This window comes from Desmodus rotundus, chromosome 1 (assembly GCF_022682495.2).
Source record: "Desmodus rotundus isolate HL8 chromosome 1, HLdesRot8A.1, whole genome shotgun sequence".
NCBI lineage: Eukaryota > Metazoa > Chordata > Mammalia > Chiroptera > Phyllostomidae > Desmodus > Desmodus rotundus.
The window spans coordinates 120796142-120819781 of NC_071387.1; the positions used below are offsets into that span (position 1 = coordinate 120796142).

A 23640-nucleotide genomic window follows, 5' to 3' on the forward strand; every position below is an offset into this window, starting at 1 on the left:
GCCAATGGTAACCAGCTTCACAAACGGTCATGTTCAAAGCACACGGAACTGCGTGGCTGAGCAAGCCTATCTCAACAATGATATTGCTTGAAAACACTCTTTAGGAAAGAACACACATTTTAAATGCAAAAGTACAAAAGAACACCGTTGTATTCTGGCATTGTGCATTCCTCCCCAGAAGGCTAATTTGTGTGTGTGTGTGTGTGTGTGTGCGAGCACACACACGATATGGGTTCCTGGCACTTTGATTATGTGAACACACCTGACCCCAGGGAAATAGGCTGCGACCAGCCCCATATTTCAGACAAACTAAACAGCCAATAGACAGTAATGGCTTTAAGCTACTGATGACCTGGGCCAAAAATGAAGAGCCACTTAATCTTCTGAAGGAAACTGTCAATGTTGGGAGGCCCACAGCCGACCTTTCCCCCGATCTTAATCACAGCCACCTATGATAACAGAGGGGGTTATTTTTATGCCCGGCTCCAGACTACAATGACCAATCCTTCAGCACTGACTATTTTGTATCCACACAGTGACCTGGAGTCAGCTAAGAGTGTGTGGTTTTCATGGATCCCTGGAGTCACACATGGAATGAAATTCATCCAAGAATAAGATCTAAAATAACTCCATCAAAACGCTAAACACTTTGTAAAGTCTCTCCACACTAACCTACAAATTCAATGAAATTCCAATAAAAACCCCAACAGAATTTTTTAAATGGAACCAAATGGTTCTAAAAGACATGAAAGAATAGTCTGGCTAATTTGAAGAGCAATGAGATTGGGGGCCTTTCCCCACCAGAAATCAGGACTGAGTAAGGACGTGGAAATAATTATGACAGCTACATAACAACAATCAGTGGAACGGACAGGGTCTGTGCAGGAACCAACAAGCAGAGGACGGGGCAGATGTGGGGGGGGTGCTGGTACCACGGGGAAAGGCAGACTGGGTGGTAAATGCGTTGGGGACAAAGGGCTCTCAATGGACAAAGACAAACCAGATCCTCACCACCCACACGACAGCAGTAAAGGCCCAATGTGAAAAGCAGAACCAAAAACTGCTGTAAGAAGACAAGAGACTATCTCTGTGATGTCAACATAGGGACGATTAAGATTAAATTTAAAACAAACTCTGTATCAAAAAGTGGAAAAAATTCACCTGCATTAAAACTAAAATCTCCCATGTGACAAGTGACACTATAAACACAGTGAAAAGACAGGCCGCGACCTGGGAGGAGGGGTCAGCAATGTACACCTGCAACAAAGGGTCCGGATTCAGAATGTTAAAATTCCCTACAAGTTGGTAGGAAAACAGCAAAACAGTCCATAGGAAAACGGGCAAAAGATAGGAGCAGTTCAGACACAGAAAAGGAAACCACACTGGCCCGTCTTTGTACAAAAGGATGTCTGCCCACACGAGAAAGAAGAGAACACGTGGAAACTCCTGAGCCCACTCCCCAGGACACACATAATAATAAATGTCACAACCAAAAATCCACTTGCCATCTAGACAGGCCAATGGGTACATCTGCGGCTCACGACACAGGGGAACAGTGTGTCCCAGCTTCGGTGAACACACTAGGTGCATGGACACGTTCAGCTACGTCACTAAAAGGCAACGCTGGCTGAAGATGGCAAGGGGTCAAAGGATATGTCATATACCTATTAAGTATATATATTAAGGTATTTCATATATATCAAGATATCATTTGCATAAATAATGAAATACACATACACCTAAAACACTATTGTTTACGAATGTGTAAGCATTGTTATGAGTGCAAAAAGCACACAGAAATGAAACATCAGTTTTCGGATAGGTTCACATCTGAGGAAGAAGAAGAGAGGGGAGGCTTCGAAGTGGGATTTTTCACTGTAACCTTTTATTTCTATTTGAAAAGAGGCATCTGAAGCAAACGGGCAGAATGTCAACATCTGTCTAGTCTTCGGGAAGGACACGGATACCTTTGTTTTGTTTTCTATACTTTTCAGCATGCTAGAAACATTTCATATTATAAAAATTAACGCCGGTGCATAGCTTCATATACAAAAGCACTACGGCAGGTGAAGTCCCACAGGAGGCCTGGGAGCCTCCTCAGGGGAGGCCGAGGGGGCTGGACCTTCTGAGTCTTTCTGTCTGAGCCACCACTCCCTGGGACAAGAACAGGGTCATTTGACAAGTCTTTCTTAGGGTTGAAAGGTGTCCCACGCCTCACAAATGCAAAGTTCTAGTGCACAGCAGGGAAGGCAGAGTGGGAGGTGTCAGGAGCTGAGGTCGCCCCCACCCCCCAGGGCTGCAGACCCTGGAGGAAAGCTTTTGTCCACTGTCCAATCTCAGGAGACTTGATCACAGACCTCTTTGTAGCTGGCCCTCTTTAAAGTGTCCCCACTGTGGAGTCAGTAAATAAATGAATAAATAAGGGGTAAAGTTGGGGCCCCAACTGGCCTTCTGAACGAAAATGGTGACCTTTCAAACGCAAAGCAGGGAAACAGCGAGATGGAATCCTGCCGCTGGAAGGTGCTCAGTGTGTGTTACCCCCTTGAGAAGTAACCTGGACTGTCCTCTCCCCTGAATGCACTGGGAAGTCTGTCCGCTGGGGAGACGGGGGAGGGTGGCTGCGTGTGGCTGACCCCTCTTGGGAGGCACAAGTGGGCTCTGCGTGCCTGCAAGATGGCCCAGAACTCGGTCAGCAGTCCCCGCAGAGCACAGCTGCTGCAGCTCAGACCTGCAGCTGACCGGCCTGGGTGAGAAACCTGCAGCCAGTGCCACTGGCCGTTGGCTGTGACATCCTAGGGGACCTCCTCCTCCTCTCCAGCCTCAGTTTCCTCCCTTTAAAATAAAACAAGATAAATACTGTATCTATTTCATAGGCATCCTGTGAGTGTTAAACCAGCCAACACATTTAAAGTGTGTGGAAGAATGCTTGGCACACAGGAAGTGCTCAGTAAGTGTTAGCTGCTGTCATCTGCTGTAACTGTGGTGCCTCTGAGCCCTCCACACAGAGCTGCCCAGGTACACACTGCCCCACACACAATGGGGCCACCATGGGCTGTTTGCTGCACACAGGATGGATTCTGAGTAGAACAACCCCAGGAGATAAAGTAGGTGAGGCCCACTAAGAAGGGCAACATCCACACTTTGGACCATGGGGAGGGCAGACCCGAGCGAGCCTGAGGAGGAAGAGGGCCAAGCTCCGGAGCCCCGGGTTCTCGGCCACCCAGCACAGTGTCACCACCTCCTTTCTCAAATCAAACAACAGGGGTACCTGGCTTGCTCAGAACTCAATCCAGTCAGCGGCAGGCCCAGAGCAGAACCCGTGAGACCTGAGTCCCAATACAACACTCCTTTGCTGAGGTCCACTACACTGGGTGTCTGTCTTCTTGTTAAAGTACTGGGCCACAGACAAAATTAGTACACCCTGCACAGCAGGCACAGAATGCTCCTCGCAACCATACTCTTTATGAAACTCACATTTGCAAGTTAAAACCAAGAATCAACGTATTAGTCAGTAATCAATGTTCAATGATAAACACCACCCACAGGCTCCTGGCCTAAGGGAGAAGAAAACCCCTAAGCCAACAAATCTCAGGATCGGTGGGACTGGTTACCCCTTTGTCTCTTTCTTGACTAACATAATCTCCAAATTAAAGGGAGATTTTCCTATGCTTTGGCCTATAATAATTCCCATAAGTTAACCAGCATTCCCAAGCAAATGTCAGATTTTAGCTTAGTTGCTCCTCCCTGGGTATACTCCCAATTAAATGTACCTCCCAACACAAAAAATCCTTTAAATGAGTATGTCACTTCAAAGTAACACTCAAAATCCTTGTTTTCAACTGAAAGAAGAGGAAACCGCTTTCAATCAAATGAATAAAAATTGACTTCTGGAAGCTAAACAGAGACAGTTTAGTACCGTGGCTGCGGCCTGGTTCTCAGGAGCCTGTCTGCCTAGTAGGCAGGTGGCTTGCTCTGTGATGTGACACTAATGACACCAGCTCCTCGGGCAGCCGCGAGGGACAGCGAGCCGTCTGGGGCACTTACCATAATGCTTGGCTCTCAGTACCCAATAAATATTAATACGTAGCAGCTCACACAATTCCAACCAGGCTTTATGGCTTTCCCATTTAGCCATTATACCTTACAAGGATATTTCTTGAGAAAAGGCTGTGAGCCCCTTTCTACACCCAAGTTATTATTACATCCTGCGTAGCATGACTTTCTCCATTCACGATGCAGTCATTGACCAGAAAGGTAAGTTATTGGCTACTCGCAAAGAACAGCTTCCAGAGAGAGTCCAGCAGCAAATATTTCCACAAACAGTAAAGCTAAAGCAAAGGGAGAAAAAATGGCCATTTGGACACATGGAAGGGCCACATTTTTATTTTACTGACTCTATTCAGGTCTACAGTAGAAACTAATTCTATAGTTTATAGACCTATTGGCCTACGCTATGCTTTTAAGAGTACTTTTCAGAATTTTAATATTCTTTCATAGCTTTAAAATTCATTCAGGAACACAATTTCTCCACTTAAAAGATTAGATGTTAATAACATAAACACAGTGTGCCATTTATTGAGCTTCTACTATTTGCCAGGGTTATTCAGGATATTCTACAACTCTGTCGGACTCACAGTAACACCAACATAGTTGCTATCGCTCCCGTTTCCTGGATGGGAAGATGGGGGCTCGGGAAGATTACACAACTCGGCCTGGCCTCGACTAAGCTTCCACGACTCACCAATCTAATGGTCTGTTCCTCCTGACAGTTACTAAACTCTCAGACGCTTTGTCTGTTAGGCTTAAAATAGCCCTTTAAAAGGGCTAGACACATGAAGGAAGCGGCACACGAGCTCAGGAAGGAAAGGGAATGCCAGCCCTGTCGACGTTTCAGTGAGTGTGGACAGACGCCCTTCGGGGCTCACAGGAAGGAAGTGCGGCCTGGGGCCCTAGAGGCCACCCAGCCCCCGAGGTCAAACCCACTCGCAGCTCTGGCTCCTGTGTCACAGACGAGAAACTGACAGGTTAACTCTTCATTGATTGCCTGAGAATGCACTTTTCGATAAGGTCTCCCTCCAGCCCACGTTTCTTAACTAAGCTTTCTAATATCCGAATTAAACAGCATCCCGGGTCTTTGAAAGTAGAGGCACTGGACCTGATGCCTGAAAGGAAGCGAGCAGTAAGAGCAAACAAAGACAATCAGGCCTGGAGCAGAAAGACGTGTTAGGGACCTGGATGCTCAACAACCGGTTAAACTCATCAGTGGGGCGGGATGTGCAAAGGGACATTTCCCATGCTTTGATTCAAAAAACCTGCCCCGACTTCCTGAAGAGCCTCCACCCATCCACACTCACTGCCATGTTGTCCTGTTTTAGTTCTCATCATCACCTGAAATTATCTATGTATCTTGTTTATTTGGTCACTGCCTACCTGCCCCTCTATGAGAACTGGAACCTTCTCTCTCAGAGTCTGCAGTGTCTCAGCACCTCAAACTGCCCCTGGCCCCTCCCTGAGAAGGGTGCAGAACTACTTGTAGAGGGGGGGCGGGGAAACCACAGGAAGAAAAGTATTTATTGAGCAGCTACTACATGCTCTGTGCATATGAATTCTTTTCCCATGCCTAGTAGCTGGGGCATTCATTACTGGTTCTGCTTATTTACATACACAGGGTGCAACTCTCAGACTGCTCAGTGCCCTTGCTCAGGGTCACTCCGCCTGAACATCCACGTCACCACTTACTAGCTATCGACTCCACTCCCAGCCCGGGGCTGGACATGTACCCTCCAGGAATCTCATCCATTCCGCACTGTGACCCCTTGAAGGAGGCAGAATACAGTTCTGCTGATGATGGAACTGAGGGTAAGTTTCTGTCCCAAAGCTACTGAGCCATGGAGCTAGGACCTGACTTAATCTGCTCAAGCCGGAGCCAATTCCTCTGCTCCCCAGGCCTCTGCGCACCCCCAGAGCGTGCTGCAGTGTCTCTCTGGAACGTGGAAGGAGAACATGGCCACCAGCCACTTACTGACTTGGGGCTTGAATTAGGGTTGAGTTACATTCATTACTGTATCACACGCGAGGCAGGTTTTCTCTCCTAGGGACCCAAAAGAAACAAGAAAGTAACCTCTTGGGTTGATAAGTTGTCTTAAAGAGTTTAATTGGTAACAGTTAAAAAGTTCACTTTTAATTTTTAAACGTTTTCTAGTTAAAGTCTTATTATAACTTAACGGTGGGTAATTCTAGAATGATTAACATCAAAGTTGGTTATTTGGGCTTTATAATTTTGCCAAATACTGGAGTAGCCTTTCTAACACCAAGCTGTTACTGCCAAAATGAAAATTCACACGATATTTTTAGCTGGGGGTTTTCCTCAGAGCCTAAAGAGAACGACTGAATGAAAACCTGCGCGGCGATTCCCTGCGCTGCTACAGAGCGGCACTGGTGCAGCCATCACCAGCTACACATTCCAGGACATTTTCATGCCCCCAGAAGAAACCCTAAAAGCACTGGTAATCACTCCCTGTTTCCCACCCCAGTCCCGGCCACCGCCGGCCCATTTTCTGTCTCTACAGATTCTAGACACTTCACATCGCGTGGTCTTGCTGTGTCCGGCTTCTTCCACTTGGCATAATTTTTCCACGTTCGTCCACATTGTACCATGTGTCAGCGCTTCACTCCTTTTTATAGCTGAACAAAATTCCGGTTGGGTTGTTTCTACTTTTTGGTTATTTTGAATAACACTGCCGTGACCACTCGCGCCCAAGTCTCTGTGTGGCCGTGGTCTCGGTCCTTTTGGATATATACCTAGGAGTGGACGTGCTATGTCATAGGGTAACTCCATGTTTAACTTTTTGAAGAATTGCCAAAAGAAGGCATTTTTTGAATTCTTTTTAATTCTGTACAAAAAAATAAAATAAAATTTATGTATCAAATAAAGTTTTATTTATTATCTACCTGTTTTTTTTAAAGAGTTTATTTATTTATTTTTAGAGAGAGAAGGGAGGGAGAAAGAGAGGGAGAGAAACATCCATGTGTGGCTGCCTCTTGCATGCCTCCAACTGGGGACCTGGCCTGCACCCGAGGCGCGTGCCCTGACAGGGAGTCGTACTGGTGACCTTTCTCCTTGCCGGACGACACCCAGCCGACTGAGCCATGCAGGTCAGGGCTGTTATCTGCCTATTTGAGAACAAAATCTTACAGAGTGATATAACTTACATTGTATAAAATTCTGTCCTGTAAAGAAAAGACTCCTAAATCTGCACTGCAGATACGGCAGGACCTTCCATGCCACAGGCGTCATAAAGTGTCCGCAGTACTCAGGGCAGGCGGCTGAGTACAAACACAGTGGAGGCACAGCTCCACGCACGGCAGGTCCCCAGCCCTCGCAAGGGGGAGCAGGCACTGGTACCCAAGCTGCTGATGCACCTCACGTCTGGCTGAGGTGCCGGCTGAAGCTAGATTCCTGGACCTCCAACATGAGCAATTTGTTGGACGATGGGAGATACCCGTATTCCTAGCTAGGGTCCACCTGCATCCCTAGTTCTAAGCTTGCGGCCCTCCCTCCCACCACTGCCCTTCCCAAAGGGCCCATGTCCCTGGGGGTATGTCTGGTCCGCTCTCCTCTTTAAAAGTCACAATTTTTCAAGTCAATGCTGTGGGTTTCAACTAACTCACTTGAGTGTCCAGTGAGGTATAAGAAACATTATGCCGGTGTTTCGAGTCTTTCGTGTACATCGATTTTAGATTCTTACGAGAACAGGAGCAAAACCAAAAGCTGCGTGGTGAACTGGAGAGCTGTATAGGCTTCCAGTCTGCCAGTCTGTTTAAAGCAAGGGAAGGGTTGAGAGCTCAGTGACTACCCTACACACACACTTGTCCAGTCACAGCGAAGTCACGGGAGCGCTGTCTTAGAGTTCAGAAAGCACAGCGAGGACGTGGGCTCCTTTACCCCTCACTCCAGTTCCACGATGCGGCTGGAACAACTGTCCGCACCTTTGCTGCCCCACCGGCTGGGGGACCAGCAGGGTCCTGCAGGGTGAAGACGCCCTCCAGGCTTCTCACCAGGCCCCAGCCACGCTGTCTCGAGGCGGCCTGTGCAGGACGTGTCCATTTGAATCGCGACTTTATTTTTAAGTGACTCTCTTTTTCCAGGCTGAGTCACTCCCTGCAGTGTCTATATAAAGGCTGTAGAGGCAATGACTAAATGCATTTGGGCCTGGGCCACGACTATATATTCCTCCCCCCGCCTGCTGACTCCTTTTCTCACAGGGAGGGAAAAAAAAAAAGAGTCAAAACTTCGTGGCATCTTCCCCTCCTTTTGTCCCCCTCACATCGGTGAAAGGGGGGCAGGTGGCTACGTGTGAAGGAGACAGTGTGGGGCACATGATTTCATCTTTCTCAGAAGCAGTCCACCACGATCAGTGAAAAGGTGACCGTGGTCTTCTGAAAGAACACACCCGCACCCCCCACCCACCTGCCAGAGTCCAAAGGAATCTACGCATCAGGCCCATTCCAATGATGGCACGAGATTTCATCCCGAGTCATACCTCAAGGCGACTCCTGATTTTTTACAACAGTTTCCCAGGAATGTAAAACTCAGAAAAAACACTCTAGCCTGAGACAGAAAGAGCAAATGAAGATTCTAGCACTCGGGAAATGAACGCCAGGGAACAGGCAGTTATGTCAGCAATAAAAAGAACATTCCCTGTCAGAGTCAGGCATGCTGATCCAGGAGGCGGGCTGTGAGGGTGCGGCTGGCGTCGGGCCCAGGGCCACCCGCCCTGGTGGGGACAGCGAGTGAGGAAGGGGTGGTCAGTCCCAGCGCTGACCCCATGGAGCCACGCCCAAATGGTCAGGGTTGGGGCCGAGTTCTGCCGACAGTGGCAGAAGCGAGAGATGGTGGCATGGAAAGAAGCCACGTGCACTGGGCAGCACAGATGTAGAAAACACAAATCCAGAAAGTGAGCGTGGTAGACCAGGTGTCACGAGGATGAACACTCCGGAGCAAGACGTATTTAGGCAAAAATACCTCAGGGGCAAAATGCCCAATGAGAGCTCCGGAATCACAGCTCAGTCTTAAATATCACAGAAGAGTTGTGGTCCCTCCTGCAGGAAACATAAATGAACCTTGCAAAGTCAGAGAGAGAGATGCCTAAGACACATTCCAGGGAAGGAGCTGGACACAGTGACAGGTCAAAAACAAACCTGGAGGGTGGTTTTATGACAAAAATCACTGCATCTCAGGTCTGTGGCTCTCCTCCTCTCATCTCCCCCCATAAAGGGTGGTTCTTCCCTTACTGAAAAAAAAAAAATTGTAACAAAACAAAAAACATCCCTGTGCTCTTTCAGGAAGCAAGGCCAGCACTGAAGACTTTTCTTCTGATGGTCGAGCATCTTATTCAAAGAGCACAGACTGGGGAGCTGGAAGCGCTCCCCTGCAAACATCCTGTGACTCCCCCTTAGGGCCTGCACTGTGCTGAGCCTCTTTGGTGTTTGCTCCCGCTTCAGGGTCTGCTGGGGAGGCAGCACGGCCTGAGAGTTAAGAGCATCGACTCTGCGCCCAGACCGCCTGGGATCAAGTCTCAAGCTTGGCTGAGCAGCAGCTGTGACAACCTCGAGTCAAACTTTGGTCTGAGGAGCAAACATAAAAATTAACCAAATGAAAAAGCAAGTAGAAAGCAGTTCCTAGGCAGAATCACGAACCCTAGTGCTGTCCCTTTCATGGCCCCTGATGGGCAATAACTCGGTTTCCAGAAGTGAGGAGTTGGCCGGTTCCCTGGGGGTTTCTAAGTCGTGGCACCTGCATGCTTCCACGTCCCCACTGATCCAGTCCGCGGTCAGCTTTATCAATACAGATGCCATTAGCACAGATGCCATCTGGGGCATCGAAGGTAGTCCTGGCCTGCCTGTGCCTCAGATTTCTGGTCAAAGCAACAGAAGAGCAGAAGACAAGGGCTTTCGCCTACCAGGCACAGAGTTCTAACACTACCCGGCCTCAAGAAAGCTACTGCCTCCCCTCCCCTGTGCACACTGCCACCTGCCTGGCCTTGCCCTTCACCAGCCTCGGGCAGAAGAAAGACGTCATCAATGCAGAGGTGCCTGTGCCTGCTGCCAGCCTGCGGGACCCTCATCACAACGTGGGTGGCCCAGTTCCTCTGCCTCAGTGCCCAGCCTGGAGGTGGGAGCACGGCGGCCTCTGCCCAGAGGTAAGGGCGTTGGCACTGATCTCTCACGCAGCCCCTGCCCCACCTTGCATCCCTCTCATCCGAGCACAACTAGGAGGAGGGTGAAGGAGGAGACACGTAGGATGCTCCCAGAGTGGCATGCCACAGCTGCCAATGTGTTCCCCAGAGCTGTCCTCTAAGCCAGGGGTCCACATGAGTCTCAGAGTCCAAGAGAAACCACATGCAAATATGTGCGTTTTTCAGGGGAGCAAGTCCTTACCACTCACCAATATTTCACAAGTTGAGAACCAAGGCCTAACGCAGCGCCGTGTACCTAGAGTAAGAGTTCCTGAGGTACACGTGGCTTGGAACCTTACACCACGGATACGCAAGTGTTTCTGGGGGGGAAAGTCTGCATTCAGAAGATTCCAGTTATAGCATCCTAGCACTTAACATGCCATGACAGAATGTTCTACATGCGTGGTATGAAGACAAGAAACTTTGTAAGAACAGGGACAGGATTCTACCCCCAGGGCCAAACCGTCTGACGCAGGGAAGGTGTTCAAAGGTGTCTGTGAAATGACAGACTATTATCACAAACCAGCTTTTGGAACACTTTGGTTGAAACTACCTGTATTTGTTGCTTTTTTTTTTTTAAGTTCCCTGAACTAGCTTTGAGGAGCAGAAAGCTACATCTCATGTGTTCTACTAGTACTGACTTACTGACAAACACGGGCTGGACTCACATTTTTACAGATAATGAAGCTGAGACTTTGGGAGGCTAAGTGATTTGCCCAACAGCAACAGCTGTACTATTTCTGCAGGTAAGTCACCTGCGGACATAACATGGAAAACGACACAACCTAGAAATACCCCCACAGTTTTTTACATTCAAATGTCAATTATTAATTCAAAAGGAAATGAATGGTTAGTTACAAAATTAAAATTAAAAAATGTTTTTCTTTGAAAGGAGCTCATTAGTTTGAATCAAAGAAATGCATAAAACTTGACGAGTATTTGCAAAGTCATTACAATGTCCTTCAAACTAACTACAATTTTGAGGTTAAAAGATATAAGCAATAATATCAACTGACTATGTATGTATTAATCTAATGACATAAAACTGAAATTAAAAAAAAAATTATTCTAAGCAAAAGATATTCAAGGCTCTGGTCACCCCGGTGCCAGCCTCTCTGTGTGCCTGGGGCTTGTCCCAAGGAATGGCTGTCCTGGAGGCCGCCCATCGTTAGAGCCCACCTGTCCGTCTGGACTTGAGGTTTCCCAGACGCGCTTGGGCAGGGCCGGTCTAGGAAAACACAAATTCTCTGTTGAGAGAAAACCTCACTCACCTCTGCCTTCACCCCAGTGACTAATCCTGCCTATTAGACTCACTCGATATTCAACAGACACTGGGAGGACATCTTCCTCTTTCCCAGAGCAATGAGGAATGCCAGCTTTTTCACTGAGAATGAACACGCCTGACACAACACGCGAGCGCACCCCTGGCCCTGGCCTTTCTCAGTTGCTCCCCCTCGAGCAGGGCAGTCCTCACTTGGCCAGCCACGTGAGGCACCAATCTCCTAGGCTGGGCCCACGTGAAGAGACTCCTTTCTGCCAGCAAGCCAATTTCTTTTTTATTCCTGAGAACAAAGTTCTAAGCAACCTTCATTTTCACAGGTCCATTTTTCTAGAACATTCCCTCTACAGTAAGCGGTAATCTGTTTCCTCCCTTCTTTAATAATCTGTCCAACAGTAGAGTCGGAGCAGTAGCTGATGTCGAAGAGAAGCTGGGCCCCTCTGAACTGAAAACTCCAAGCAAAGGGACAATCCAATATCCTCTCCAGACCCCAGGCCCCGTACTCACCAGAGCACCCACATTTACCACCAGGCCACTCCCCGCACACTCCCCTCCCTCTGGGGGACCCAGAGGACCCCCGCTGCTGCAGCTACCCCTCCCCCACCTCCACTATGGCCTTAGATGGCTTCAAAATTTCAAAGAGAAGGTTGTGGTTGGTGGCATAAATGAACCTGACTGACTCCTGCGCCAGGTCTCAACTCAGGGTTCCGACAGGGGCCCACACAGATTTCTAGGATGGACCTGGGATAGGAAAATGCAAGAGAGGAGCAGGGGGAGCCTGCCAGCAGTGTCACCTCCCACACTTACCGGAGATTCGGGCTGGAGATTTGAGCAAGACCCACTGCAGTGGAAGCAGGCCGAGTGGGTACGGCCTTGAACAAATGGCAGAGGCCAGAAACAAGCAGGATGACAACTTCCATCCCCTTCCAGGAAGGTTTCTGGGTACCCTTGTCCACAGAAGACAATGTCTGAAAATGTGCCCCGAGAAGAAGTGCCCCAAATGGCATTTACCAGCCAGGCTGTCCCTTCCCAAGCCTCTTCTATTTATGGGGATTAGGAGACAAAATGCAATTTAAGGCCGGGTCCCTTCAAGTAACTAGCATGGGATTCAACACAAGCCATGAGAGCTGGTCCCCAGTTCCTGCAAAAAGAGGCCTGTTTAGACGTCAGTGGAGAGACTGGGCCCAGTTCAGTCCAATCAGTTTACCAGCCTAGGCAGCCCTCAGCGGCCAGGCGGGCGGGGGAAGACACGTGCCCCTAGCAGCCACCTGGGGTCTGCAACTCCAGAGGAACACCCAAGAATCCAACTCTCTGCTTCATCCTCTCCACAGTGCTTGTCTTGTCGTAGGACTGATTAGATTTACTCATCACTGTCTGGCCCCTCAGAAGGATGACCTTAACTTTCTTTCTCAGATTTTCTACGCATACTCCTGGACATATAGTCACCAAAGGAGGGACAGGAAGAACACAGGACAGCAGATGACCGCTGCTTACTTCAACAGTGCTGGGAGTGGCTCAAGAGATGAACATGATGGGAGGGCCAGGGGGATCAAAGTCAGGGGCAAAAGCTGGGAAAGCCCACTGCCAGGCCCTCTGGGAAGGCCTCCTCCGGGGCAGCCTCAGAGGAGGACAGCAACGGAAGGAAGTCCTGCCCTTGGTTCCTTTCTTCGCTCCTGTCTTCACTCAGCACAAGGAGGAACATGGAGAACACAAGCTCCCCGAAAAACTGCACAAAGGGCGCAACCCCCAGGCACGAATTACTCTGATCTGCATTTCTGGTCGGATAAAATACGGGAGATCCAGGCTTAAGGGCAGGGTGGGGTAAAGAGGGTAAATGGTAGGTCTCAAATTTAAAACCTTTAGGTAGGTCTGACCCTAGGGTCCTCTTTCTTTCCCCTGAAATATCATGTCCTCTCCCAACATATTTATTCTGAAAATGAGGGTTAGCTAGTTTCCCCAAATGATTCACAGTAGCTCTTCCCTAAATAGCAAGCTCCTCTGGAACACGTAAAATGAGTCCACTTTTAAAAATTCAATGCACACATCATTTTTCAGGATTTCTGTATATTGTAAATGAGGCATATTATAAAAGTTAGAGGCACCCCTCCCAGAAAGCAGCTTTTCTTCCAGGCCTGTTCCTTTGTCCTGCATGGAAGAATCCAGAAGCCTGGGAGCCAGGGCCAGAGCCATGAGCAGCCGCAGCTCATTCGCCCCTGAGTGGGGGGTGCAGGAGGCTGGAAGAACCCACGGCACAAGAACCGTCATGGGCCAAACTGGCAGAAGCTCCCTGAAAAGCAATTCCCACATCTGCGCAACTGTCCGCAAAACACTTTTTATTTCTTACGAAGCCTCTGGTAGGGACTGAGGGTAAAAAGGACCTAGAAAGCAGGCCAGGAAAATGCTGCCCCAACTACTCCAAACACTGCTCTCCGAAACACAAACTTACAAAAAATAAAAATAGGAGCGCCTGAAGAGCACATTTCCAGTGCCCTTTAAAGCATATTGCAGGAATCACAGGCGTTTTAAAGGCCTTACCAGACTAAATGTCTGATTTACAAGAAGTATTGGCACACTGCATCCTGGGACAGCCCATCTCCCCCTCTGCCTCTGTGTCCTCATACTCAGTGACCCTCCATGGACTCAGGGTGACATGGGCGGGAGCACAGGGGCCAGAGGCCAGGACGGCCCGAGGATCTGACACGGCCACACACCTGTGTGTACATCTGGGACTAGCTCACACTTTAATTTGCTCCGACAACCTATCGGTGCCCGCATTCCCCGGCCCCCTGGAAGCATGCATGCAGTCTGCTGGTATGGGACTGAGGGCAACTGAAAGAGAGAGGTGGATTGTCTGTCTGGCAGAGATGAAATGCCTACAACACATCTTCTGAGTATGTACCAGGATAGTGAGGCCCCTTCAGGGAGACCTGGACGAAACACTGCCTCACCTCTGGAGTGTTCTTCTTGAACTCGCGGCTCTGCTCGATGAGCCGCTTTCTGGACTGCTCGCTTTCATCTTGCCGGTTCGCCAATACTGTTGCGGTGGCATCGAGTTCCCTCTGTTGAGAGAAACAAAAAGAGGAAGATAAGGTTGTACTTGCACTTTGTACCAGGGGAGATCACATTTGCGTCTGACCAGAACACTGGGGAGAGCCCCTGCACTCCGGGGACAGCCAGCTCCTCTGCAGAGGGGCACCGGGGGCAGCAGACAGGGGGATGGGCACAGTCCCGTGGCTCCCCTCCCGCCCCGCCCGCAGGTTTGAGGACACCAGGCTCGCTCAGCTCTGATGTGTGTATTGACGCCACCTCACAAGTGACTGTTTCTGTAACAGTACACGCAGACACGTTTTTCTTTGCTGAAACCAGAGCCTGGCCAATGCCCAAATGCCATGCCTCCCTGGAGTCACTCACTCCTGTTCTTAACAAGTGGCTCCTCTGGTCACATCTCTGTGCTCTGTCCCTCTGACTCGCCCTGCGCCCGCCTCACCGGGCATTCCGTGTGGCTGTCCTTCACCAGTGCAGCCCAGGCTCTTTTGTAATGACACTTCGTTTGCTTTCATTCAAGAAATATTTACTGTGGGGCGAGACATCGTCTCCAGGACCATTAAAGTTAACCTGACGCTTGCTTCCCAGCGGAACCTTCATAAGGCAAATTCCAAGAACGATGCTTTCCTGTATCTGGTAAACTTTCAGAAACGAGGCGCCTGGAAACAGTGCGTGTTCTCGAACTGTTCCAGTGGCACTGGAACTCTGAGAAACCCCAGGAGTGGGCTTCCTATAAGAGGGCCTGTGAGGGACGAAGGGCTCTGGGCTCTGCCATATACGACACGCGGACACGCAAAGCATCAGAGAGCTTGTGCCCTGACCCTGACCTCACAGTCCTGGAAGCAGTCACCAAAAGGGCCTGTTTCACACAAGCCCGCAGCAGACCGGGCCCAGAAACGTGTTCCAGGCCGACAGCAGGGGCTCAAGGACACGTTCCCAGAGCCATCGGGAGGCCCATTTTAAAAAGACATGCTAGCACATTCTGCTTAGGATTAAAGTAGCTGCCCCACGTGTCTTCTCAATGGCCTGGACCGTCCCTCCCCCAGGCATGGGCACCATTGAGTGAAGACCCCCTCAAAGGCTGGCGGCAGGGAAAATCAAAGTGCAACCCCGTCCAGAGCCATCTGGGAAGCAGGTGAGTGTTCCTCCACCCACCCTCCCTCCACTGCACGGAGCTCCACCTGCTTTCCTTTTTGGTGGAAATACTGAGGCAGTCTGTAAGCCCTGCTGGGGGACTCTTCGCTCGTGGGGTGAGCCACTGCCAGACGGGATGACAGAGCGCTGGGACCAACATCCAGTGTGCCCTCGAGCTGTACACAGCTTTAAGGGCAGGGGAGGGGTGCCATGGGGTGAGGGGAGAACACCACACCACACTTTCCCCTTTAGAGTTTCTGGCATTACGGCAAATCTCGGGCAAACAAGTCCAAAAGAATAACGTGGGCTGGAATTCAAGAACAGATGTCAAAGCTACTGCAGAAAAGAGGGAAACACTGCACACTTTGATAGACCACATTTGAAACACAACCCAGTCAAGTGAAGGCAGGAGAAAAAAGAGCAACCGAAACCAATGTGGTAACGTGGGGATGGAGGGAGAGGAGAGAGAGCAGTCGCAGAGAAGCAGAAGGCTTCTCAAAAATATAAACAATCTGGTAGGAGGAGGACTGAGACATCTATATTTAAGCAGCAGCAGCAGAAGTTATAAAGGGAGACTTCAAGAAGGGGGGAAAAAAGCCAATATTGAAATATGACAAAAAATGTAAAGTTGATGTCTCGTTCCAATCACACACGGATGCAGAAACTTGGAGAAAAACAAAGAGCCCTGACTGCTTTCAGTGGGGCCCCTACTTCCAGATAGGGGCGGGGGTGGGGTGGGGAGGAGGGACACAAAATCAGCAGTGTTGGGAGACTTCTGTGGCCAAGTGCTGGGGGCTGGGGGCTCCCGAGAGGGAAGAGCTCGGGGACAGCGGCGGTGGGGAGTTGCTTTGAAGACGCTGGAGAGCACCACGTCTGGTCTGTGGGACCCTCTGATCCCCGAGGTTCCCCACGAGCCCTAGCCTGCCCGAGCCTGGGACAGGTCACTTGCTGGAAGGAAAGCCCACCTTTATCACAGGGCTGCAGGGCCAGCGAGCCTGAGGAGACCTGCTGCTGGCAGTCGGGAACCCTCCAGGGGCCTGCCCCACTTCCCCCCCCACCCGTGCAGACACACGCAGGTCCACGTGAGAAACCGATGGGGGTCTCCAAATTTAATACCACACTGCCACCTGCCACCACGAAAACAGACAGGCACCGTGAGGAGGAGAGATTGAGCGCCTACATCTCTGGGTGTGGGACGGGGTGGGGGCGCCGTGGGGAGCTGTCACCTCTCCAAGTTCTGTTGGTCGGATGTAAGCCTCACAATCTCTGACCTAGTTAGTCCCTTGAGAAAACACCACTGAATCCTAAAGGACACCAAGGCTTTCTCAGGCTGTGGGGGCAGCACAAAGGGAGGAGACAGCTATTAAACATAAGCCAAATATTGTTTTATTGTCTACCTAGCCGGCCTACACTCAAAGTGTCAAATATAACAACACATGAACAAGGGAATTTAACGTGTTTGGGGGCTGGCAGTGGGGTCTAAAATACAGAACCCTCAGCCCCCGAGTCACTGGTCACAGGTGGAAAAGGAGCACGGAGAGTCCCCACATCCGAAAGGCATTACCTACTTGCAAAGAGTGTAGAGGAAGACAAACCCCTAAATATCCAGCGATGCCATACTAGCATATCCACTGCAGGATCATTCTGCAGTGGCTAGAAACAAATACAGTCCTACGTGCACTGTATGAGATGGGGTCATCTTCAAGGCACGGGTAAGCGAGAAAAGCGAAGTGCAGAACCATGCCGACACTGTGTAAGACAGCCTCTATACACATGCCTGCATAAGTTCGACTATCTCTAGCAAGTCACAGAAAACACCTGTAGCTGTCCTTGGCTCCGAGGGGGCGCCAGGGAAAAGAAAGAAGGGGCTTGCTCTTCAGTGTGTGTGTGTGTGTGTGTGTGTGTGTGTGTGTATCTTTTGGCCATTTTGCCATGTGCACGGATTACCTAACTGGAAACACTACATTATATATTAATTTAAAAAATCCTGCTAACGTGATAAAACACACAGCATGTAACTACAGAAATGTATTTTACACAGCGCCCCCCACAGACGAGTGTTCACGGTGTGCATGCCCACCTGCCCGGGCATGGTGATGACCGCCTAACTCGCTCTGCTGATGCGAAACGTGAGGCGAGCACGTCCTTTGTCAAAACAACAGCTGTCTCTTGCCCGGTGCACTGCGCCCTGGCCAGGCACAGAAAACGCCACTCGGCCAAGCCAGGCGTTCCTGGGGAAGGGCAGAGGAGGGTGTCCCCTCAGCACTACTGAGAACTCTTCTGCTGCTGCAAACACCTGACCGCCCCAGATCTGAGGTGACGGGAAGTTGGCAGGGCTGGCAGCAAACCCACGGGCCCTGAACACAGAGGCACTTCCAAGTAGGCCGGAAGAGCTGGAGAAAGTACTGGAAAGCGTCTTGCCAGGATGGCACCTGGAGAAACTGCGGGGTTTTCTTTCTAAGTGACCAGGGGATGACTGATGTCAGGAAGCGGCAAGGTCCACGGAAAGACCCCCGACTGTGGGACCAAGGGCTCAGCGTGCACAGGGACACCTCTCTCTATAAAGTGGGGGGCTGCCAAAGAGCTGCGGGTGGCGGCAATCCTATTTTCCTCATGGATTATAACTTCTGGCACGCTTTTTCTCCATTTCTGACAGATCCTTAAAGGATCTCTCTGCCTGAACCTCAGCCTCTCGACAAGTATCAAGATTTATTAAACATAAAAAATAAACAGCAACCACAAAACACCCTATTTAAAAGAAACTGCGGGAAAAATCCTTCCCAGATAAAACAAGCCTTTCAATAATGTCGATGATCAGTTTGAAATTGCTTGCCTCTAAAGGGTGTGTGTCGGCTGCCTGTTTAAACTGGGAGCTGTCTGCAGTGCCACTTTTGTGAGACTGTCTCTTCCCAGGCCAGGCCAGGTCAGGCCTGTGGAGAGGCCCCCTGTCCCCCCAGCACCCCTGGGCCCACAGCGAAATCACCAGCTAACTGCCCCAGCAATGCCAGCATTGTCTTTTTATTGTCGCTAACTTTGAACCCAAGAGTTCATGCATCTGATGTTTCTTCAGGGTCTGGTGAACTAATCAAACAGCAAATCCTATATAAGAATTTAAAAGGATTTATTAGTGAAAACAAAGAGTACTTGTGCGAAAGGAGAAAGGCCAGCCACAGTTCCACACCAGGTGGCCCGCGTGACATTTCCTATTTTGTTTCCCGCAACAGAACCATTTGGACAAATATTAGCTCCTCTGGCTAGAAAGAGTCGGAGGGCCCAAGCCCACCTGCCAGCCTCCTTCTTGTCGCCCCCTCCCCGGCCCCTACACAGAACATTGCCCGCCCTCAGACAGTGGCCTCACAGAACCCTGGCTTGGGATCCAGGCTCCATCTCTGCGGCAGCCTGTGTAGTTTTGTTCAAATAACATTCTCTAGGATAATGTGCGTCACGTGCTCCATCAAGGTAAAGTTTTCTGTACTATCAGAGCCATGCACTTGACCTCAGGCCTCAAGTCATTCTGCTACCAGTTCCCCAGCTAGGCTGGGGACACCAGGGATGAACAGATGAACTGAGAGCTGACCTTGAACCCAGGTGCCCACGGTCCAGCCGAAGAAAGTAGGCAGGCATGGAAGAGTGACCAGACAGAAGGGACCAGGCCAGCGGAACAAAAACAGAAACAGAAGGTAGAAAAGTATGAACACACTGCCAGCAAGAAAGCTCTTCAAGTTTTTGTGAAAGATGCCCATCTTGGCGGCGGCCTGTGGGCGAGACTGGCTCAGTCCCAGTCACCCTCCTCCTCCTCATCTGGGCTCACGGAGCACCTGGCACAAACCCATGGGGAAGGTGCTGTTCGACACCCAGAAGGAGGGCTCAGAGGAACCAGGAGCCTGGGCAGGTCCCCCCAGGGTGAGGGTGGGGATGGGGTGGGGGCACATGACAGGAAAGTGCCATCAGGGAGCCGAGGCCATGGAAGTAGTGGCGGGGGCTGAGAGGCAGGCTGCTTGGGACCGACAAGACAACAGCAATCTTCAATGAGAAATGTAAAAGCCACTCCCCAGACGTGTCCCAAACAGTGCCCGGGGCGTCCACCGTGAGCACACAGGTCTACATGCACGCGCACTGGGCTCACACACAAGACCTCTCTGGGGGGCTCCACAGGCGACAGGCGGCTGCCACTGCGCACCCTGGGTGGGGGGGGAGCAAACAGGAGGGGCACTGGGAGCAGGGAGGGAAGTCCTCTCACCGTCTACCTGTTCTACAGGTTGAACTTTGAGCATGTAAATGTAATGACTACTCCTAAAAAGTAAACATTTATGTTTTAAAATCTCATTTTTTCCCTATAATGACACAACGTAGGTTCTGAAGGGCTGATAAGGACCTACGAATGCCTCATCCCCAGAAAGGTGCTCCTACGCAGCACTAAAGGAAGTGCATTTGTTCTGTTCGTGGGTGCGTGGACTGACAGTGATCTCTCTCTAGAGAAGAACCCTGCAGAATTCCCAAAGTCGATGGTATGTTTTCACTTACTTTATAACTTTAAGTAGAGAACCAAGTCTGACCCCGTATTTCTCAAGTGTTTTTTTTTTCAGACACTTAATCCCTACTTACCACTTTCCCGCTCGCAATCTCACCAACACATGCATCCTAAGGAAGGGGGCATGCCATGTCATAACCCAAATTAGAGCTGGCCATTCTTGCTCGAATGCCTTCCGTGGCTTCTGAGGGGGCCTGGGGTGAGACCACCGAGGGCCCACCAGGCCCGTACATGGGCACGTGGGTCTTCCTCTCGTGTCCCCAGAGGACTGGGTCCACTCCCTCCCCTCAGACCCTCAGCACGGCTGTTTCCTCCGCTGAGCCTTTCCTTTCTCTCTTCCATAAAACTGTCAGACCTCCGCTCAACCACCACTTCCCTACCCCCATCCCTTGCCCAGGAGCAGCAGTAAGGTGTGTGCCCCACCCCGTGAACTGTGCCTCTGGCAGGGACCCTAGTTTGCAGTTCCACACCCGGAGGCCGTGCGCTCTGGCAAGGCCTGCGTTGTGCTCACCAGGGCGTTCTCAGCACTTGACAGGGTGCTGGGGCATATCACAGGTGACTGGTCAAAATTTAACAAATGGAAGAATAAGCTGAAAATAAAAGGCAAAACAAACTAAATGCTGTAACAGAAGTCCAGGAAAAAGTGCTACAGGGCTCAAAGGAGGAAAATTACTTCTCCTTGGGAGAAAATTAGAAACAGTTTCATGAAAATAATAGCACCTTGAAGGAGAGCCTGCAGGCCAGCTGGGATGGACTCTGGGCAGAGGGACCAATATAAGCAGAAAGGGGACAAAACGAAGAACTCTGCAGACTGGCAAGGCTTCTTTCTAGTAGGAAACAGAGATGGCTGCAAATAAAATAAAGTAAAATAAAACGGGCACTGAGCCCTTGAATGGCAGAGAGTAGCCTGGAACTACTAGGTCAGGAGGCTGAAGAGGAAAGGCTGACGGAGCCGGCTCTGGAAGGCAAGGATGGCTGAGGAAGAGGAAAGGGGAACCTGGAGGGGACACACTCTCTCCTCTCACTCACCCTAACGGGATCCTGGGTCAAGCTGCAGAATGGTGCTATTCTTGTAAGAATTGGGAGTATATGGCTGAGCGGGGCCCCTTCCTGCTGAAGTAGCCCAGGAAGTGACTTTGATCACAGCTCTACCCTCTGAACGGGAAAGGGGAAACAGGACTGGAAAAGTCCATTCCAACAGTGCTCATAGGGGAAAAGGGCAAAGCAGACACGGGGTTCGCTGCTGAGGTTCTCCCCATTAGGTGGTCCACATCTGCTTCATTTCTGAGGCCCCAGAGGGAGATCCCAGCAGGGGGTACTCAGGGAGGAAGTGCTTTCCCGAGAGCCTTAAGTGCCCTGTACAGAGCCCAACACACAGTAGGTGCGCAGCACACACTGGCTGAACTGGGTGGACAAGAGGTGAGCTCTCTGGGTTAATCACTCCCTGCGGTACTCTGACTCAGGGAACAAAAACGTGGGTGTGTGAACAAGCAGGGGTCAGCCTTATAGTTCAAGTTTCTAGTTAGCCAGGGGCCTAGTCAGAAGCACTGGGTTTCAGCCCTCGCTGAAATCTGCCCAGCAAACCCAGCCAGCCATCTTCTCCTATCTTGGTGGTTAGAGTCAAATGATAAAAACGCAACCACACAACCTCCTGGCCAGGCCTCACAGAGCGCAGTGGCTGTATTTCTGGCATCGGGGGGTGGGGGGTGTCCTCTTCCTCAGTACTCCAGAGAAAGGAGAGAATGTTTGGGGCCAGGAATGGGTACTGCAGGGGGTGCCTGTAGAGGGACGCTAATACATGCCTCGTAGAGCTGCTATGAGGATTAGATGAGATAAAGTGCTGGTACCGTGAGTGATAATGTTAGTTTTGTTTTTCCTCTCACTATTCAACCTGACCTCACCTCCAATAAAGGTTATTTTCTCATACCCCTTTAAGTCTTAAACCAGTGTGCATCCAGTATGCACTCAGTATTTCGTGATGCTGGGAGACGCCTTGATATTAATTCCCAGTCGAGGAAATTCAAGTGAAACAATTCACTCCAACATATACTTGCTACCTGTGGCCTTTCCACCTAAAGGCTGCATCACCGTGGGTGGTGCAGGCAGGAAGGGATAGAGGTGGGGGTGGGATTCTCAGTGTATATTTTTTAATAGAACTTTGATTTTGGATCAAATGAGGGCATACTCAGAAAACAAAATTGAGTAAAAATAAATAAACTGGCCTAAGAAATCTATGAGCACAAAGTTTTCATACAGCCTTTTTGTGAAGTCCTCAGTATTAAGAAATTTCAACAGAACCAAGATCTTGTTTTCGACTGCTTTTCACCCCGTCGAAAACCCACTACACAAAGACAGAAATGCCAGATGTATCCAACAAGCATCACAGTACACACAGCACTTGCCAGACTCCCATTTAAACAGGGAGACGTGAGAGACAGTCTCGATGATGCATAATGGAGTTCGGGCGCGGAGAGACCCATGCCACTGAGAGGAGGCGCAGGCAGCCCAGGGCTGTTGCAGGAAGGGGAAAAGACGTCTTTTAACCCTAATGAGAAGAACTCAGCTTTCCGTACTAATTGAACCATATGAAGTCGTTGACACCCGACCAGTTTTGAGCTACAAAAATGTCTGTTCCCTAAGCAGCACTCTTTCCCGCCACACTCTTTGTCTGGATCGAAAAACAAAACTCAGTTTCCTGCCAGCTGCAGCCTTTCCAGACACATTGGGCTCCAAACCACAGGAGTGCCTCGCCCTTCTCTGCTCTCGTACTCCTCCTGGGGCCCAAAGACCCTACTCCTCCCGTGAGCCTCCCCACCCCTCCGCCTCACCATCTGGGTCGGTCCTGCTGTCTGGCATCTTTTGCTTGGGCTCTCCATAGCTTTCTTCTGACTGTCCTGTTCTTGAGTTGAAGTAGGGGACCCTAGGCTGGGTCCCTTGTCTTCTGTTCCTGCTGTGTCCCCCACAGCCTACACCTTCCTCTGCCGGACCCACACTGGGGACCAGGGAGGGGGTGCCAAGGTCTGACCTGTTGGCCCTAACAGTCCCACGGGTCTCAGGATGAACTTGGGAGAAAAATGGCCACCGGAGCTTTGCTAGTCCCATGTCACAAATGAGGAAACCAAGGTTGGGCTTGTGTGTGATTTACCTGCTAACAAATGCCCAGGGAATAGGTGCCTTGACTCCATGGCATTTATCATTCTCCTTATACTTTGTATACATTATTAGATAAACCTTAAAACCAAGTCGAGGAACAAGTATAAAGGACCCATGGACAAGGACAACGGCGGGTAGGGGGTAGGACTGAATGTGGAAGGCAGGGTGGGCAGGGGAGAGCAATGGGGAGGGGGGAATGGGGACAACTGTAATTGAACAACAATAAAAAAAATTTTTTTTTAAAGAACCAAATGGGAACT

At 50.2% G+C, this 23640-nt stretch overlaps 1 protein-coding gene across 10 annotated transcripts in view; it reads right to left on the reverse strand.

The window, feature by feature from the left end:
• The window catches only part of CUX1 (cut like homeobox 1), a 366222-nt gene that overhangs the window by 267204 nt on the left and 75378 nt on the right, over positions 1 to 23640 (reverse strand). For all 10 annotated transcript variants that reach the window (XM_053930362.1, XM_053930359.2, XM_053930356.2 and 7 more), the window contains exon 2: positions 14466 to 14576. In XM_053930362.1, the coding sequence (XP_053786337.1) occupies positions 14466 to 14576 (111 nt within the window). The remainder of the gene's footprint in view (positions 1 to 14465; positions 14577 to 23640) is intronic.